The sequence below is a fragment of the Heliangelus exortis genome, chromosome Z (genome assembly GCF_036169615.1).
Source record: "Heliangelus exortis chromosome Z, bHelExo1.hap1, whole genome shotgun sequence".
Classification (NCBI taxonomy): Eukaryota; Metazoa; Chordata; class Aves; order Apodiformes; family Trochilidae; genus Heliangelus; species Heliangelus exortis.
This window is the reverse complement of record NC_092454.1, coordinates 11963982-11984349: the sequence shown is the minus strand read 5'-3', so window position 1 is coordinate 11984349 and position 20368 is coordinate 11963982. Positions and strand designations below refer to the sequence as shown.

The following is a 20368-nucleotide window of genomic DNA, read 5'->3' as shown; positions in this document are numbered from 1 at the left end:
GCTGCTCACTGCATTGGCAACACTGGGATCACCACCTGAGTGGAGCTACTCCTCTCTCACAGCAATGGGAAAAGAGAAACAAGCTCTTCAGCCCTGGAAGAGCTGTCCCTACAACAAGGCTTGCAGGAGTAAATTCATTTTGTATGCTCTTCCAGGTTAGGAACATATGGATTTAATTTGAGTTAAAAAGGGAAAGATTATTAGCATCTGAGAGCTGCCATTTAATGGATGTGTGGTAGCACCCACAGTGTGCATGTGCTAGAATTTAATGAAGACAGATGGCATTGTGACTCTTACTCAATCAAATCTCTTGATCCTTATCAGATGAAACTGTGTAACCATAAACAGTTATAGAAACACCATCCACATCATTTTTAAACAAAATGTTTATTATGCTGAGTGACAAACTCAAAAGCTTGCTGTGCTGAGCTTTGCTTTCAAAAGCAGATAACATTGATTGGGAATTAGGGTGAGGTTATGGGAAATCGTGGGCTAATTAGCTAGTCAAAGAGGGGAGGGCCAGGGAGAAGGGGTCTGGCAAAGTGGTTACATTTATCACCATGCCGTTGTAATATATTTAAAATCAGGTTTAAGAACAACAGCAAGTAATTCAGGCAAAATAATTATGCAAAAGCTTGATAGGATACAGATTTTTATGTTACAAAAAAATTTATGTCTTACTGGTTTTTAACTTTGTATTTTGAAAAATGTTACTTTAATTACATCTGAAAAAAAAAAACAAAACAAAACACTACAGGAAAAGGACACCAACATTGCAAAGCTTAGCTTTCAGGACATGACACAATTAAGATTTTCCATGCTGTGTTAATTTGGCCCACTTGTGAGTATGTCATTTAATCAGATCTTTAGTTACACGATCACACACTGTGTTTGTAACACTTCTTCTCTATACCGAATGAATTGGGAGAATTATTAGTCCATGGTTACTTGAAATAGACATAGGCCACTGATTTCCTATGAAAGAAGTTATTCAGTAATCCTCCAGATTTTGTTACTCCCTTCTCTTATGGAAGACTGAAAAATCTGAATTTACACAGCCTTGGAACCTTGAAAACATCCAGAAAAATCTCCCTCATCTGCATTAGTAATTTTAAATATATATATAGGGAGAGATATATAATTATGTATTGTTAATATAATGAGAAAGGGTCTGAATTAGACATACGACATTACAGCCAAAACTTCATCACCCCACAAAAGAGCTGCAAAGAAAATTCAGATATTAAAGACTGTGGGGCATTTATTTATGACAGCAGGTTGTTGTATGGCGAGTAACTACTTCTGGTAGGTGGAAAGCATTGGTGCTGAAGATTGCTTAGTATCCCAGTGGTTTCATCTCACACATGTGAGTGACTAATCAGAGGTGGTAAGCTTATTTCACAAGAAGTGTGAATGGAATGTGAGTCTCAGAATTTAATTAATGACCTCAGCAGTGTGTGATGAGAATGCAGAAACACATATGTCCCAGTCTTGATGTCACCAGCACAAGCAGCAGCTCATGTTCACAGGGCACCTGATTGTAGAGCTGTTACCTATCCAATTTGTAAAGCCCAGTCAGGAGCAGTAGAAAGAAAGCAACCTGAGTTTGTGTTCAAATTTCTATGTGAACTTCCTATTTTTACAGTTCTGTAGCAGTAGCAATAGCAGTTCCCTTTAAGGTGAGAAGCACAAAGACTGATGTCATATACTGCCTGTGGTGCAAACAAAATTCTATAATAGATTCTCTGGGTTAATTCTTAACAGACACAAAATCTCTTTATATATAACTTGTACATGAAGAGCTGTTGAAATTCCTTATGAAAATCAGTTGTTTATAGAAATATGTTTGACTGATCATAGTAATTTGAAGCGTTTGAATAATGTTCAGAATATTTTAGTTAGTCTATCTAATCATGTATATACCTGTATTTTACAGATTAAAACATTCATTGCAAATTGAGAAGTCCTTTCCCACAACAGGCTTAACTTTCTGGGACTGCCTGACATTTCTCCAGATTTCTGACATTGCACTATACCAGAGGCCTTGTGTATGGTTATGGAGATACTGATGTTAATTTGTAGATGTTAATTGTGTAGAGTAGATATCCCTAATGCAGCTCAGAAAAGCATTCACCTCTGTATTCTTTCTAAATGCCACTGTCATTGCCTAGGTAGAATTTGTATTTGTATTCCTTGACTTAAACTGGAACTTGGAACCCTGGCTTGGAACATTACACTTTTAATGAACTGAAATTCAAACTCTGTGATAGCACATTTCTATACATTATCAAGAAAAAGAGATATTTTAATGGTCTTATACAGAAGTAAAATGCAAGATTTTTTTTCTGGCTGTTCACCTCCGTGTATATTTCTTCTCTCTTAGGATATGTTGATATTGGGCTAATTCCAAAAGGTGCAAGGGGAATCAAAGTCATGGAAGTTGCAGAAGCAGGAAATTTCCTTGCTGTGCGAAGCAAAGACCCAGAAAAATATTACCTGAATGGAGGCTTTATCATCCAGTGGAATGGTGAATACAAAGTGGCAGGCACGATATTTCAGTATGACAGAACCGGGGATCTAGAAAATCTGACTGCTCCAGGACCCACTAATGAATCAATATGGATTCAGGTAAATAGGGGATCACTAGCAGAACTTGCTGGGTTTGAGTGCCAGTAGAGTGTGCTGGGGCTCTGAAACTGAGTCTGAAAAAATGCGTATATTTGTATATAAACCACTGTATCAGCATGCTGACTTGCAAAAATTAGCTGAGCTGTTCTGGAGGGAAATAAACACCTTGCTTAAGATGCTTGTTCAGCCTGGCTGAAAACAGATGTCCAATGTCATAGTCTGATGACTCCTAAGGGATGGTTTAATCCAGTGCTGCCACTAGGATAGGGGTAATGCCACCTGTAGCTGGTCAGTCCTTCGCCTAAACTTCACTTGTCTCTTGTGCCACCTTAGAGCAACAGAATGCTGTGGTGTGAACCAGACCCAGATGAAAGGTAACTATCACAAAAAGGAAGCTGATGTCAGGTCATGAACAAACACTGTGAGCTGGGGAAGGCTGGCAGTTGTGGCTTTTTATATTGAGGAAGAAAATCCAGCATTAGGTAGATGGATTGTATATTAGGTCAGTAGCTGGATTAATAAAGTGAAATGGGTCTACTTAGCATCCACTGAGGTTGTTCCCTTTTGTTTCTTTTATGTTGCTAAAGATTCTAATTTAAATGTAATTACTTTCAGTTAATTCTGCAAATAAATTGCCCATTTCTTCCCTGAATGTATATTGCCTGGCTTGTTTGCCTGTGTATCTACTGTGCAATTAAAAGAAGCATTAGGGTTTGATGGGATCCACTTTTACATTTTGCATGTCTGGTGAGAAGGCACATCTAATGTGCATTTAGGAGGAAGAGTAGAAGTACATAGCTGAAGTATTTTATCACATGATGATATTTTTCTTTCCTCTGTCTCACCAGCTAAACAATAAATTTCCTGAGTGCTTTTTCTCAATTGGAATTTTCCTTCTTAATCCAGAAGCACTAAGTAAATAATACTAAAGCAGTGTCTGAATAGTCTGTAGTTTTCTAACCTAATGATTGTTTTGTAACATTGTTTCACAAGGGTAGGGACATTATAATTTATAATTACTATAGGCAATAGCTCTTAATCAGCAGTGCATTTGGCAGTCCCTTGGATGGATCTCACATTATCTTTTCATACAGTCAGAAGGATACCAATTATGTTGACCCACTTACTACCACTATGTTTGTGAAAGCACGTGGCAAACAACAGTTTCTTAGAAAGGTACTCATATGCCCCTGTCAGCGCAAAAATGGACATTTTGCTAGTCTGCTTTCCTGAACTGGTAGTAGGCCCCAAAATGAGCTGCTCTAAACCTCATTGATTCCTCTATTTTCATGTTTTGAAACATGATTTGAAATGAAATGTTTTGAAAGATTTGGGCCAGTAGATTATTAAAATTATAAGTAATTAAATAAACCACACTCCTTTCCCAGCTACTTTTTCAAGAAACTAACCCTGGAATCAAGTATGAATATACTGTACGAAAAGAAGAAAGTAATGAGAATGAGATTGGAGAGCTAGAGTATTTTTGGCAGTATGGAGACTGGACAGCCTGCAGTGTTACCTGCGGAAGAGGTAATTCATCTCATCCTTTTTCTGTTACTGTTTGTCTTCATTATTAGCAAATCTCATCTTTACTTTAAGTTAGCCAGCCAGCATTTTCAAAGAGGTAAGGTTTTTAAATCTCCATTTAAGAAGTAACCAGATCACATGGTTACAATAATGTAATTTGGCTCTAAAATAAAATGTTATTAAATCACTTAAGGCAAAAAGGTTTCTGTAACACAGGCACTGGAACTCTCAGCCTTAGTAAACCAATGAAAAACTGTATTTTTCCCCATAGTTTGTGTCAATATTATTCACAATAAGCAAGACTCTTTTATGACTTACTCTTCTTTCCCTACTGAGTCTTTCCAGTATTTTGAATACAAAAAAATATTCTTTATTTCTGTCTTACCTTGACATTTAAGTGCTTCTTGCACATTTCTTGGAATTTACTTTATTTAAATCACTCTTGAGTGATTTGAGTGGCCTTTGCCACTCTCAGTAGTGGCTTGGGAATAGTTGCAGTTATACTGTAGTCCTGTGCACTAATTAAAACCAGACAAACAAAATGTCAGCTTGATCTAACAGCAGGTCCAGAAGATTGTCTTTGGTAACACACAGAAAACAATGTCAGGAAAACTTTCTTAGAAGTAGTTAACGTATCAGAAAGATAAAGGTAATGCTTGCAGTAAGACGATGATAATGATAAAAAACTGAGGGCTTCTTTACAAAATTAAAGTTTTTTATCCATCCTGTGTGATAATATTTTTTAAAATACCAGAAAAATGTTGTGTGTGAAAGAAGTCTGCATCCGGGGCGGGAAAGAGTGAAACCTTCTGCCTGAATGTGTTTGTGAGCTTCACTGGGCAGAAGAAGATTCTTGAAGATAGGAAGGGAACTTTGTTCGTTGGCCTTCTGTATGAAAACTGTATAGAACAGTGGAAGATAAATGTTACAGCTACTGGACAGACAACATGAAACAAGCCTTTTCTCTTGCTAATGCTCGGGTATTACTGATGGTATCTTTTGATCATTATTCTGTTTTTTAACTGCTTGCCAGAAGAAAAGAAAAAGGCAAAACAAATGTTGTAACAAATTTAGTTCAAAGTCTAGAAGCGGAGATGATTGCTGAAGTAAAAATTTTTTGAACATTCCTGTCAGGGAAGACACTAAAACAATGTGTTTTCTGTGATTCAAACAGAGGACATGGTGTGGCCTTAATTTTAGAAGATTAAAAGAAGATTTTTAGAAGAATAATGTAAATTCCTCCATCCCAATAACACTTAGGTATATCCAACCATACTTTTATATATATGGATATATTACAGAGATGTTTATGCATCCAAATATATTTTTTGCAAATAGTTGTGTTTGGTTTGTTGGGGTTCTGGGTGGCTCAGGGGCTTTTTTGACGGTGGGTTTTTTGGTTTTTTTGGTTTTTTTGTTTTTTTGTGGGTTTTGTTTGTTTGTTTGTTTGGGGTTTTTTTGAAAAGTGTCTCTCAGCACATGGGCTTCCCGGTTAGCAGAAAAAAACCTTGAAAACTTTTTCTTTAAATAGGTACCTAAAACAAGTGTTCCGCTTAATTGCATAATGTACATTTTAGTTCTGATACCTAGCAGTGAGTAATATTGAATGAAACAATTAGCATGACAGCAAAAAAAAGGGGGGAAGTGTTACTGAGACTGTTTATTATATTGTTTTGGTTTTATTTACATCACATGCGCTTTTCCCAGAACTGTTTCTCACTAAGTAAATTATAACCCTCTGGCTAAAGAACTGTGTGATTGTCTTTGATTTCTAACTGCCACATGGATTACTTAAACAGTGAACTGCAGGATATGGGTTTTTTTCCAGTTTTTATTTAATAAGTGGCTTCCCATATTTACTGTCTTTGGGGTCTTAATAAATATTTCTTCAGCTCATTGTCTTTTTCTTTGCGTAAGTACAAATTACATGTTTCAAGCAAAATTGTGCCCTTAATGACGGGAGTTTGTAGGGGAACCAAGAGGTGCATCACAGCTCAAAAAGGTCACTCTGCATTCCTCCATGGACAGGAGAAAGGAAAAGAGTGGGCCCTTTGCTTTCTTTCATCTGATATACATAATTAATAAAAGTAACAGAACAGGCTTAATGGAGGATGTAGTCTGCTAATATATGATGCAGTTGGTGAATTGTCACTTATTCCCTGCCCAGAAAGAAAGGAAAGCATTGGCACTCAGCTTCAACACATCACTTGAATTAGAGGAGATTATATATCACAGTTTCTTTGCAGTTTTCTGCAGGTACCTGATGCTTAATCTGTTCTCTGTCTGAATGTGGACGAGTTGTTCTGCTGTTGTATAAGCTTGGCACTGAATCTGAGCTGCATGGTCTTCCTAAGCACGATGCTCATGCAGTAGTATAGCAGGCTTATACCCAGATGATTAGAGCAAAAGCACATCTGCAAAATTACCTGCAGATTTGCTGCATTAAAAAAACAAGCAAACCCAAACGTGTACAATCAGGGAAAATGTATTTGGAAAACATTAGAAAAACTTTCCAATCTTATTTGGAGAAACTCAAAAGTCTTGCTACACATATCAGGGATAGTACTGATTGTTGACCTAGAACAGGAAGCCTCACATCATTATTCATTGTTGTGGTTTGATCCCCTCTGAGTTCAGTTCAGGACCAGGAGGCGGAATAAAGGTAGAACTGAATGTTCTCAATGCTGCTGGATTAAGCATCGCCCTTCTCTGACTTCACAGCAGAGACTTCTGCCTGTGAATGATGAGACTGATTTTATCTGAACTTTTCTTAGATTCAGAATTTACTACCTTTGCCTGCAGCAGGCCTGTCGTACCAAATCTCAGGCATCTGAATAGTTTCGAAAAGTTTGTAAGATAAAGTGAATTGAGGTAGGCAAGATGATCTTCTGCTATCGATGTGCTACATGACAAGTCTTCCTGAAGACAAGCCTCCAGTGGGAGTCAAAGAGATAAGAGAGGTTGCATGTATTTAAACAAAAGCTATTAATCAAATAGCCTTCAAGGAAGTTTGTAGTTGCCATCTGTTAAATAAGTGGTTTTCAGGATAAAAGGGAGGACAAGAAAGTGAACTATTAAGCTAACTTTGACAGCTACAGCCAGTGGGAGAATATTGGTTCTTAACTAGACTTCTGTTCTCTTGGCCAACTTGCAATAAAAAAAAGTGACCTACTGCCATTTGCAATGTAGTGCAATGTAGAAAATAGTTCAGTAATCACAGGACAAACCTTTTCGTGGCAAACAAATGCTGAAGGGGATAATTCATAGCAATGCTTTGCTCTGTACTCACTGCAGGACAGTGTGACTCTTTGCCTGCCTTTCTTTTTATGCAGAAAGCTATGTGTATGTGTGCACACTGGACAGTGTCCTGCAAACTGCTGCATGCTCCCTCCAGCGCCTGCTGTCAAGAGAACATGTAAAGCTCTTAAGCTTTTTTAAAAGATTAATTTAAATGCCGCACTGAGGATTTTTTTTCTAGACCAACTACCCATTATTCTTTCTTCGTGTAATGGTCAATTAGAAGCTACAAGTATAAATCCTTCATCCCTATTTAAAGGCTTTAATTGTGTTTCTCAGAGATGGAACATAGCAAGAAGCAAAGCACAGCACAGCTGCAATTAAGGGAGAATACTAGGTGATCTCCATTGGTAACATCAGTTAATAACATCAGAAAAAATTTCAAGAGGACTTCACTGTAGATTTTTTTGGAAAAAAGTTACGTGCCCTCTAAATCCTTCTCAATTGTTTTTAGGGCTACTTCGAAAAATCACTTCCAGGTGTTCCTGAACTGTAGTTTTAAACTTGTAGCACTAATTTTAGGGAAAAAAAGGTCTCTGAATTTTCCTTCAGTATTATGGATATAGTTTTATAACACCAAGAATGTAAAGTTTTGCTCTTGCGTACACAGAATCGTTGAATGGTTTGGGTTGGAACCATCTGGTTCCAGCCCCTCTCCCATGGGCAGGGACACCTCCCACTAGACCAGTTTGCTCAAAGCCCCAACCAGCCTGGCCTTGAACACTTCCAAGGATGGGGTATCCACAACTTTACTGAGCAACCTGTGCCAGGGTCTCACCACCCACACAGGAAACAATTTTGTCCCAATATCAAACCTAAATCTCTTTAAGTTTTAAACTGTTCCCCCTTGTTCTATTGCTACGCACCCTTGTAAAAAGTCCCTCCCCAGCTTTCCTGTAGCACCTTCAATTACTGTGAGACAATTATGGTCTTTCTGGAGCCTTATCTTTTCCAGGCTGAACAACCCCAACTCTTTTGACCCCTTTCACTACTGAGAGGAGAGGTGGTCCATCACTCTGATCATCGCTGTGGCCTTTCCCTGGACCTGGTCCAAGAGCTCTTTGGCCTTCCTGTGTTGGGGGCTCCAGAAATGGACACAGTATTCCTAATGGGGTTTCACAAGAGCAGAGTAAAGGTGGAGAATCACCTCCCTCAACCTGCTGGCCACGCTTCTTTTGATGCAGCCCAGGATACAGTTGGCTTTTGGGGCAGCAAGCACACATTTCTGGCTCATGTTGAGCTTCTCATCAACCAGCACTAGTGCATTCAGTTCCACTGTCCATGACATTGTCAACACAAGATGTTAAACAGCTTCATGCACTGCACATGATCATTGCTATAGATGGGGACAGCCCCTCCTCATCTCCCCTGCCTGTCCTTCCTAAAAAGCTTCTGTCCTTCCATTCCAGTACTCCAGTCATAGGAGCCATCCCATCCATGATTACTGAAAGATCATAGCCTTGCAGGAATGAACATCTTTAACTCCTCTTCTTTATCCCTAGAGGCATTTAAGTTGGGCCTCTAATGAAGCTCATTTACTCCCTGGTATTCCTTTGTGCTGCTCTTCAGGTACTCTCCTGCTGACCAGTGATCCATTTCCAAGCTCTGGGCCTGGAATATATGTTGGTAGGACTGGCCTCAAACTGGTAGAAATGGGATGGATTGAGATTCTCTTCCCTTCACAGCTTTAGTTTAAATCCTTCCCCAGCTTGGCAAACCTTTAACTGAAGGTGTTCTTACCCTTTTCTGACAGATTTCTTCCCTTTTTCCCATCAACTCCCAGTAGACCAGGTTTCTCAGAATTAGTAAGCAGCCAAAACACTCACTGTGGCACTACTTGTGTAACCATTCGTTTATTCACTAGGTACAAATGACCCTTTGAAAAACCTTGCTGACAGGGAGGACTGTGGAGCAATCACAGCCTGTGCTCCTGTGTACTGCTGCTCCCAGAGCTCTGCAGTCCTTCCTTATACTCCTCAGACTGCTCCTGGCTGTAACACTAGTGCCCAGATGAAACTTCAGCAGTGGATAATAGTCAGTGGACTGTTAAAGGTTTGGTAGTTTCCTAGCAACATTCCTGATAGGAGTGCCCAGTAAGCAGCACACCTCTGTAGAGTGTGTCATGTGGGCAAACAGGTGTTTGTGCTGCTCAGGAGAGAGCCTCCCACTAATGTTACCTGTCACCTTTTCTTGGTTGTGCTGGTTGTTATGCAGTTGTTCATGTACAACTGTGACAGTTACATGTTTTTGCATAGGCATTTTGTATGTTGCTTCTGGTCCTTCATTTCTGTTGTTCTCAGCCTTAATTTTTCCCAAACTAAGAGCTGTGCAGCCAACAGATTTCTAATCTCTGATTCAAAAACCTTCCACATCCAACTGATTTTCAATTAGAGTCTTTCAAACTAAGTGACATTTGGGAGCTGAATGGTTTGATCTCTTATCTCAAATATCCTGTGTTAGGGATGAAGTGGCACAGCAAGGTAAAAGCTATCTTTGAGTAGTCAATGAAATCAAGACCATTCTTTTGACTGTTCACATTTTTGGATTATTTTTCATTGTTTTGGATTTTTATCCTCAGGAATATTTGTAAGATTTTTTATTTGGCAGATCTGAGATGGTACACTTCTGTGTAAGGAAATATGAGTGTGGGAAGGGCTACATTGCAATGACTGCTGAGGTGAGTAGAAAGGAGTGGGGTGTTCCCACTCCAGAGGAAAAAAAGATCTTTGCAGTGGGATTATGACCACGGAACCAATGTCCTGATGAATAAAGCCAGCATCTTTGTGTATGCAAAACAGTTGCCCGCATGGACTTGTTAGCACTGAGGCCAGAGGGAAGAAGTGAAGGGAGGAGAACAGCTTCTCCCTCAGAGCCAGGTGGAAATAATGCTGAGTTTTACTGTGTTTTGAAGTCTGTTTAGAATTTTTAATCTGTGACAAATAGAATATTACACATTTAAGTTAGGAAGCTGTGGAAATGTTTGGTAGGGCGGGATCAATATGAGGTGACTTGTTTTCTGCTTTTGCAGTGCTTCTATTTGAACTTGCTCAAGCTGAAAGAAAAAACTGTTTATATCACTATATGTACACCTTCATAGGTAAATGTGTGTCAATATATACATATAGGATTCCTGTGTACTTTGGAACTGAACTATACACAGTCATGATAAAAAAACGTGCATTTGTGGCTTCTTTATATATAGAATTCTACCACATAACTTTCCAGATTTTGAAACTATGGTTGGCATTCATATAGCTTCCATAATGTTCATATGAATAAATTAGTTTATTGATATCAGTGACCAGCAAATATTTTATGATCATGAACAGCCTCAAAGCAAAGGTTTACAAGGTTACAAAGGTTTATAGTGGTTTTAAAGTGAATTACAGCAAATGGAATGACAAAAAATTATATCAAAGCAAAATAATCCTTTTATTTGCATTTGTAACCAACATATCATGATGATGAAAGGGACAGAAACATCTTTCTGTGAAAGCATGAAGGTTGCTAACTGTTTCTGTTAAATTTTTCATAGCATAAAACAGAGCAGTGTTCACTGCACTGAACTGGAAAGCTTCCTGATGCTGGAAATCTCTTAGGGAAAGGAGAGAGAAATGTCCAGCCACCCCACAGTCAGGCAGCTACTTCCACATGTACCCTGGAGCTCAGATGCCTGAGCCAAGAAAATTAATGGGAGCACAAGGCTGCAGTCTCTGAAGTCACTCCCTTCTAGGTGAAACTAATCTTTGTTCAAGGAAATCACCCTTCATCTGTAAACTAAAGAAGATTTGGCCATCAAATCCTCTTCTATTATCATTAATTGTCTTATATATCTCATCCACAAGGCTTTCCTAGCATTTCCTCATACAGTCACAGAACCAGTGCCTTAAGGTGCTATAAAAATTAGATACAGGTTTCCATATGCTTCTATGAAAAGACCCAAATATAGACAGGAAGTTTTTTTATTTCCTTGTTCTGTGGAGTCCTTTTCAGTACTATCTGATTGCAACCTCACCTTCACATATCGAGTCCATGCTCTGTTCTCCCAACAAGAGTTACCACTGTTACTAGCTTTGGATTTCCTTGTATTAGCATTCTAATTTTTATGTGTCTATTTTTATAAGTAGATTGTTAAATTTTGGAGAGGAAAAAGAAAAGAATGCCATAAAATAATTTAAAGTGATATGAAATGAAATTTTAGTGAAACATATTTTAATTCATATACATAGGGGAATTGTTGTAGAGAGAAAAATAAGTGTATGTTCTATAGAGTAATATTTTCATATTTCCCAGGTATTATTTTGTTCTTATCTTCCAGACAGTTTCCCACACTAGTTATTAGGAGGTGTAAGGCAAGGAAAAGCTTGATTCCTAAATGTTCAGCTAAGTAAGCCAACACTTATGGCTGACATTATAGAAACAGTGCTGTTAATCCCTTTGCTTCCCTGGAGAAGGATAAAAGTCATAAATATGCAGTAGCCCACTGTCTGCATATTAATTGTTGTAAATCAGTAGCTCAATAATTAAACAAGAGTTAATAAGCAAGGTTTCTTCAGTCTTTTAAGTTCTTGTGATTTTGGGGGGCCTATTGTCACTATTTTAATGCTTCTATTAGTCTAGGTGCAACCTTTAAAAATGTAATACTGCCATACTTATTTTTAGACTCGGTTTGCAGCACAGGACATAGCTCAAATTACCACAGAACTGTGTGGAAGGCAGGACTCTGGAAAGTTTGTTTTCTTTAGGTTTGCACTAGGGTAGTGCAGTGTTTTGGTTCAGGGTTCTTTCTGTTAAATATATGGATGTTTTTGCAAGTAGAACTGTTTGTATGTAACCCAGATTGTCTGTAGGACATGCCTCTGTGTCTTCTGTCACTGCTGTGCTTTGCCTCTTGTGTTGCATGCGGTGTATTAGTTATTTAGAGAAAAAAACTTGTATTATGGCATCATCATTTTTGATCAAGATGTATAACAAAACTTCTTAAAAGTGGAATTCAGAACTAAGAGTCACAGGGCTCTAGTTTTGTATCTGGTAACAGGGCCCAGTTTGTATCTAGTTCAAACAGCCTTCCCAGAAGTATAAATGAAAGATCAGCAAAAATTGCTGTGAATACCCTGATGCTTCTGTATTAACTTTTGCCAATGAGTAATCCAAGAGCCATTCCTAGTCCTTAAAACCTTTTTTAGGGCCTGTAGGAGCCTATTCTGAAGATGACAACTAAACTGAGATTAAGGAAGGTGCTTTCTGGTATGTTACCTGGTCTAAAAGAGTTCTGATTCATGCCTTTTCAGCTTGATGAAAGGTCACTTAGTCCTGGTTTAGCCCAGAAATTCAGCAGAACTGACTTGGCTTAGATGAGTATATATTTTTTTGGGTGAAAAACCAGCTAGATGTCTGTCCTCAAAGAGTTGTGGTGAATGGAGTTAAATCTTGCTGGCAGATGGTGGTAAGTGGTGCTCCTCAAAGCTTAGTTTTGGAGGACAAGTTTTACAAGGACCATCTGAGGGAACTTCAGTTGTTTACTCTGTAGAAAAGGAGTCTGAGGGGAGATACCACTCTCTACAATTAAATAAAAGGAGGTTGTTGACAGCTGAGTACTGTTTTCTTCTCCTAAGTAACAAGCAACATAGTGAGAAAATGGCCTCATTTTGTGCCAGGGGAGGCTTAGATTATGTATTAGGATCAGTCTTTTCCCTAAAAGTGCCCTTGTTAGGCACTGGACAAGACTGCCCAGGGAAGTGGTTGAGCCACCATCCCCGGAGGCATTTCAGAGACAAGTAGATGTGGTACTTGGGTGCAGGGCTTAGTGGTGGACTTGGCAGTGGTGGGTTTGCAGTTGGACTTGATGATCTTAAGGATCTTTTCTAAACAAAACAATTCCATGATTCTGTGACTTCCAGCAGTGGAATGTATTAATGTATATGTTAATGTATTCTGGGAGGAGGAGCATGACCAGTATGTACTCGGTGTGCTAGAGAATCTCTCCCAGGCTCATTCCCAGCCATCATTCCCAGGTATGGTTAATTTTTGTGTCTCTTTCTCTGGTAGGGGTGCGGCGCCAGGTTGCCCTCTGCATGCGGAAGGGAAGAGGAGCAATCAAAAACTCCTTCTGTGATCCAGCAACACAGCCAAATGGACGACAGAAGAAATGCTATGAAAAGGACTGTCCACCCAGGTAATGGATACTAGACGGGCTCTGATCACGCAGCCTTAATCAAAGGAAAGTATTGATTCTAACACCAGGTTAGTGTAGCATCTGCAGCCTTCCATGGTGAGAGCTCTTAATAACAGAAGAGTGACTGGAGCAGTTTGATGAAAGGGCTTTCTAACTTACTGTTCTGGCTCATAGAAGGGCAAATATGCCTAAGAAAGAGTGAAGATAATGCAAGCATAAATTATATCTCTTTCTAGTACTCTTCCAGCTTCCAAATGGTGGAAGCATTTCCAAAGGTTTTAAAGTCTAGTCTAATTAGTAACCTCCAATGGACCTCTCTTCCAGCCCACCCCTGCAAGTTTGTAGAACTTCTCTCATACACAGCTTCCTCTGCAAGCTTTTATACCTATTGTGTGAGGCACCACATCATTTTAATTATTTTGAATGTGGGTCTAACTAGCTTGGCTTGGTGGCCCCAGACTCTTCTATTGAATACATGGCAGTGGTGACAGCCCTCTCAATCATTCCCAAGCCCTTAATTTTGTAGATCTGGTCTCTGTTCCAGGCTGTACTCACAGCTTGGGTTTTAGTTGGTATTACTTTCTCTGGCATATGTGTCTTCACTCATCCAGGCAGATGGTTACACATCCTCATCTGAAATGCAAGAATTCAGGGTAGTTTCTTGGTTTGGTTATAAAGAAAATCTGAATGTTTCAGGAAGGTTAGATGGTCCCACACAGCATGACACAGGAAAACTGGGTGTTCATGTGGAGCTGCTGAAGACCAAATATTCTGTAGAAAGGTGGCTAAATTCTGTGCTGCAGTTGATGACAGTGCTGTTAAACACAACTGTGCAGGGGGCTTTTAGTTAAATCTGCAGCCACAGGACTGAAATTGTTAGATGGTCTTGTGCTTCCCAACAGTGAGCTGTTTTTATAGGAACTTCCTACCTAAAGCAGAGAGTGTTCTCTTGTATAATCCTCCCTCCTATGATCTGCTAAATCCCAACTGATGGAAAACTACTACAATTCTACAGTGAAACTAGCTATTAGACTACTAAATCAGAGTTAGATAATTTATTAAACAGTAGCTACAGGCAAGGAATAATATTACTGTAATGTTTGTGACTCTTAGAAGCCTGATCTTATCTCATTAATCCATTTCAGGAAGTTAATAATAAACTGTTTAAATGATAGGCTTCTGAGAAGTCCAAGTCTGAACATTCTTGTTTGCTAGCTGAATTGGTCTACATTTATTTTTCCCACACTTTCCACTAAAAGAATCTAAAGCAAAACAAATAATATATTTAAAGTGTTGCAATGTACATATGCCATGTTGAGTCAGGACAAAAGATGGCTGAACAGTTGGAAGCTTAAATGTCATACAACCACTTATGGAGAAGTTGAATTTTATTGCTTAGCAGGAGTACAACGAGACTGTAGCATAAATGCCCAATTTTTTTTCACAGTTGTGCTATGAAATATAATTTCCAGATGTATGTTTCTTTACTGGGCAGATATTTAGCTCTGTAGGTGTTAATGATAAAAATCAAATTAATCTACTTGAGGAAAACAAGTAAAATTTTAACTGCTTACAGTGTTGTGAATAAATTTTTTGCCCTCCCCTACAAAGAAAATTGCCTAGAGTCTTTTTAACCTGACTACCCTCTGTGGGGTAGTCACCACAGATTATTTTAAAAGTACTTTGAGATCTCCTGGGGTTTTTTCTGCTGTTACTGTATTGTTCTACTTCCAGACTGCTTAGTAGATTCCAAAAGTGTAATAAGAATAGGAAATCTTGTTTCTGTTGTAATACACAAAGTGAAAATGCTCTGTATCTGCTGTGCCTGATGCCATACAAATGCATAGTGATAGAAGGCAGTCTTTACATAGGTGTAACATGATATGGTGGGAGAGAAGGACCATTCAGCCTTGAATATAGCAAACCTTGGTTCCAGAATCCTGTGCTTTTAGTTTTTCAACAGGATCCACACCCTGTTCAGCACACATCACCTAGGTATAGATTATGTTTGTATAACAGGCTAGGCTGCTGGGCCCCACATTAATTGTTTCGAGACACTCAAAACTCAGCCTGGGAGGAAGAGATAGATCTTATTTAAGGCAGCTGAATGCATCTGAGAGAATCAGTTTGGCTCCCTGCCTCTGTTCCAGGAGAGCAAAGCTGAAAACTAATTGAGGTTATGTTATCTGCATATAGGCTGCTCTCTATCTCAACCAGCTCGGCAAAATTAGTGCTCACACAAATTAATTACCCAAATCGTACATTTTATTTGTTTGTTTGTTAACTTAGTCTTTCCATGCTATGGCTGCCTGTAGAGAGCAAGTCCTGTCACTTTGCAGGGACCAGGTGATGCATTTATATTTGTGAACTATTCTGTTGCTGGCATGGTAAGTGCCATCAGAAAACAGAGGTAGGAAAAATTATTTCACATCTGCTCCCATCAGGCTTCATTTTCCACTATTTTCCCCAGTCTGTCACTGCAATCAGCACAGCTGCCTACTAATTTTCTTCCCCATATTCTTTTCTTTGCTAAGCATCTCTCTGTATGTGTTATCTAAAGAAGGCTTTGATTATAACCTCTCCAAAGTTAAATCTTTCTGGCAGTGTCCTCCATCCATTAGCTTACAGCTTGGTCATCTCAACCCGGATCTCAAATTTCCATGGTAGTTCCAGATGTGTGCTCAGCAGTCATCTCCAGTTCTGGTTATGCCTCTGTAGTGTGAGGAGACAGCAGAAGCTCTGAGATAAAAGTTTAGCAAAGGAGTCACTCAAGTGCTGCTCCCTTCTGAGTAGTCCAGGACCTTATTTGGGGCATCCTGTACCAGAACAGACAAATGGGTGGTAGATGTTCTGCCACCCTTGCTTTGACTTTCTTCCCTTTCAGCTGGGTTGCCGCAGTCTGGAAAACCTCAGTGAGGACCATGAAGAGACATGAGTCCATGTGCTTCCATGCTGTATTTCTCATGCTTGAGTGGAAATAAGAAAATGCACCATCAAAAACTCCAGTTACTGATAAAACTAAACATTTAGTCAGAGCAAGTTTTTTTGAACTGTGTGTGGTAAATACAGTACCAGGCAAATAAGCACTTGGCACACCAGTACAATCTGTTACATGCATTCACTGAGGAAGAACTCAATATAAGAAGTTGTATGAGTAAGTGTAATTTAAGATTGACAGTGAAGGTGTAATAGGATAAAATCTCAATTCTTGGATTTCCTAACTTCGGGGCACCTTACTTTCTTTCATGACTTTTAAAAAGTGTTCTATGGACAAAAGTTAGTTGTGCATCATTACTTCTGATCAAGATATTTTCTGTAGTAAGCTCTGGTTCTTTATGGCTAGGAGTTTAGTATTGAAACCTGCAAATATTTGAAAATTATGAAGGAGCGGGTGTCAGATTATATCTGTATCTTGAAATTTGTGATCTGGTTCCATTAAAATTCACATACTTGAAGTTTCATTTGTGCAGAATTGTCATCAATTTACAAGATACTAGCAATGATAAAGTTGGAAAGAAGATGCAGCAGCAGATAAAAACAACCCTGAAATGGCTTGATTCGTGTTGCAATAATGTATTTTTTTCTTTTTGGGTTTTTTTTTTTTTATTGCTGTGTTCCACTGAGCTGTGCTTGCTTTTTCTCTTTGACCATTTGTTAGTTTTCCTCCATTGTTTGCAGAAGCATGGAAGAGCAAGAAACAATTCACAGAAAAGCAGAAGGATAAGAATAATAATAATAATTTGTTCTTTCGTTATAGTAATGTCCAGAGGCCTCGCACAGGGTTGTGGTGGCAACAGGCTGCATTCTAGAACATGTAGTAAAACCCTTCAAGCCACAGAGGCCTTCAAGGTTAGCTTAAAGGGAAATGTGGTGTGTATACATAGCTGAAGAGCAAGAAGGTACATGTAGTTGCCCCAGAGAAGACCAGATGGTTGCACAAATGAGCTCTGTTTGTAGCTCGATTGCTCTGGGTATTTTTTTTTCAGTTATTAGAAGTATTCGGCACTGATATTAATATATTAATTCCATATCAGTGACAGCTCATTTGTAACTCAAGAATAAATTAATCAGGAAACAGAAATGGAACATGGAAATTACACAGAAAAGGGAGAGATTGTCAGCAAAATGAAGAAGCCAAAACCACAGTAAGATGGAGACAAAGCAAAGAGCAAAAACTGTTATAAAACTGGATGTTGAATTTTGTTGTGTTCATTAGAATGGGGTTGCTTTGCTGAAGGTCATTAACCTTAAAAGGGAAAAACAAAATAGAATGGTGTAGGTTGTAAGCCATAACCAATTTTTTTACCTTTCTGTCTAGAAAAGTGTTTTCTAAATATATCCTTGTGGGTTTTTTCAGCATAAGGCTTGGTCGTGATCTGCTTCAAATTTCAGGAACAAGTAATATTGTCTAGGAGCTTTTGTGGCTTAGACTTCACAGTGGAGCCAGATTTTTTACATAGCATCCTAGAGATATGTTCTTGGCTTCAGTGCTCTAAACTGGAAGGAAAGACTTACTTATTTTTTCCTTTAAAGTATAAGGCTAAATCTTTAGATACATTTATGCAGCTCATGCCAGTACTTCTCAAATAGTTTCTGCTCTCCTTTCTTATAATGGAAGGCAAGTGTGTACATAGCTGATCCACCCTGGGTCAGCATGAGAAGAACGAGGTGGATGAAGCTGGAGCAAGGCTAAGGAAAACTGGTATAAAGGGGATGGCTCTTGTTGCTGAGGTGGTCTGCACTGGAAAATACTGCACTTGAGGAAACATTTGTCTTTCATTTGGTGGAACATTCCACAGCACACTGTGGAAGACAATCTTTAATCAGGAGAGAGACACAGAAGGGGCTCATTTTTACTTCATAAGGGAACAAGTACAAAAAATTCTAACCTTGTGCAGCCCTGAGACTAGACCCAGAGGTATAACACTGCAGGGGACTGATCCCACCTGGGTGCATGCAGGGTAGCTCTAGAAAGCCTGGGTTTTGGTACTGTGTGCCTTGCTGCTTCCCCTTCTGAAGGTAACACAGGGTCAGTTCGAGCAGTTGTACACTACTGGCTGCATAGTCATGTGTGAGAGGACCCTCTCCACCTCTGTGCTGTCATTACAGACCCTCCAGTGATTCTCATTTATAATGAGAATGCCTCTTTTTGTAATGAGGTAATGTAATGAGGAATGTAATAAGCAGATAAACAATAGGACTGAGTAAGTAGATTACTAAACTTGCTAGCTAGTATTGTAGAACCATAATATTCAGTGCCTACTGCTGCCTGAGGATCAGCATCTTTCAGTGACTGGCTGGTACTGGAAAACATGGCAGATGCAAAGGCTCAAGTGTTCTGGACTTAATATGAAAAGCATGTATCCAAACCCCGAATTTAAATTACTCCTTCTTGTAGTCTCTGGCATTCTTTGTGTCTGTGATGCATTGCTATCTGATGTTTCTTGCCCGACCTGGTTTTCAGATGGTGGGCAGGAGAATGGCAGAAATGTTCAACAACATGTGGCCCAACAGGCCAGAAGAAGAGAACTGTTCTTTGCATCCAGACCATGGGATCTGATGAGCAGGCTCTGGCTGTCACAGCCTGCCAGCACCTGCTTAAACCAAAGACCCATCTGTCATGCAACAGAGATGTCTTGTGTCCCTCTGACTGGACAGTGAGCAACTGGACTGAGGTAAACTCATGTCGACTGTCATACTGAATGTTGAGGGTTTTTTTCAAAATTACCTATTCTAGCCAGCAGAGAGAATCAATTGTTTGCTTTTTTGCCTTGTTCTAAATATTTTTTTTTTATTCTTGTGTATTCTTAAATGCTTTGTGCAGAAGAAAAAAATCTGCCCTGCTTGCTAAAGACCTCAGATTATCTTGCATTTTAACTGTTTCTTGGGGTTTGGTTTGCTGAGCTTTTGGGCCTGTATAATGGAGCATGCTTGCATGCTAAAAATCTGTGTAACACTCATTACTGCTGTGGAACAGATGGGGTGAGGATCTGTGTCATGTCTATAGGCCTAGTCAGAAGACTTTTGCATTCATAACTCTTGCATTCATAACTTCCACTGTTTGTCACAGCATGCAGTCTTTTTCTAGTATCACTCTGAAGTCCAGTATAGTGTGGTCTAGTTCCTTTTTGAAAACTCCTCTCCCTTCTATATTCTTCTTCTTCTTTTTTACCAAACTCACTATTAGTTTTGGGAGCAGATTCAGCTAATGAACTAATAGAATTTTGCTACAGTATTAATTCATTTTATGTTACTCACAAACCATTATCACTGAATGTTGATTGTTTTAACTTCCTGTGAAAAATAGGCTGTGGTTTTATGGCTAGCAGTACAATTAGAATTATCTTGAAATGTCATGCCATTACAGAATATAGCTTGTGCTCCTATGCAATTGTATTCTATTTGCAAGCTACTGACTAAAATCAATTTCTAAACCTGTAGAAATTGGGGAAAGAGTGTGGGACAGACTATTTCTCTCGCACAAATGGCAGGGTTGTCACAAAACTTGTAGCTGCCCAATGTGCTTTATTAGTGAATGTGAGGGAGATTTTACACAAGTAAAACTATTACTTGCTCTGAACTTATCTGGCTTGTAGAAAACCACTGTGTATCTTATAAACTTAATGTACTTAAGCAGGAAGATAATGAGGATAGAGTGTTGTAGCTATTCTGAAATCTCTTTTTAGTATGTGGTTGTAATCTAAAGCAGAGATTTTCAGAGATTTAATTCTGTAAGACAGC

General features: G+C 39.0%; 2 protein-coding genes across 4 annotated transcripts in view; one reads left to right on the top strand and one right to left on the bottom strand.

Moving 5' to 3' along the window:
- TARS1 (threonyl-tRNA synthetase 1) overlaps positions 1-20368 on the bottom strand; it is an 88353-nt gene that overhangs the window by 17618 nt on the left and 50367 nt on the right. The gene's annotated exons all lie outside the window — the stretch shown is intronic.
- The window catches only part of ADAMTS12 (ADAM metallopeptidase with thrombospondin type 1 motif 12), a 163984-nt gene that overhangs the window by 125965 nt on the left and 17651 nt on the right, over positions 1-20368 (top strand). For all 3 annotated transcript variants that reach the window (XM_071731745.1, XM_071731744.1, XM_071731746.1), the window contains 4 exons: positions 2384-2628; positions 4017-4158; positions 13501-13627; positions 19092-19302. In XM_071731745.1, coding sequence (XP_071587846.1) covers positions 2384-2628; positions 4017-4158; positions 13501-13627; positions 19092-19302 — 725 coding nt within the window. The remainder of the gene's footprint in view (positions 1-2383; positions 2629-4016; positions 4159-13500; positions 13628-19091; positions 19303-20368) is intronic.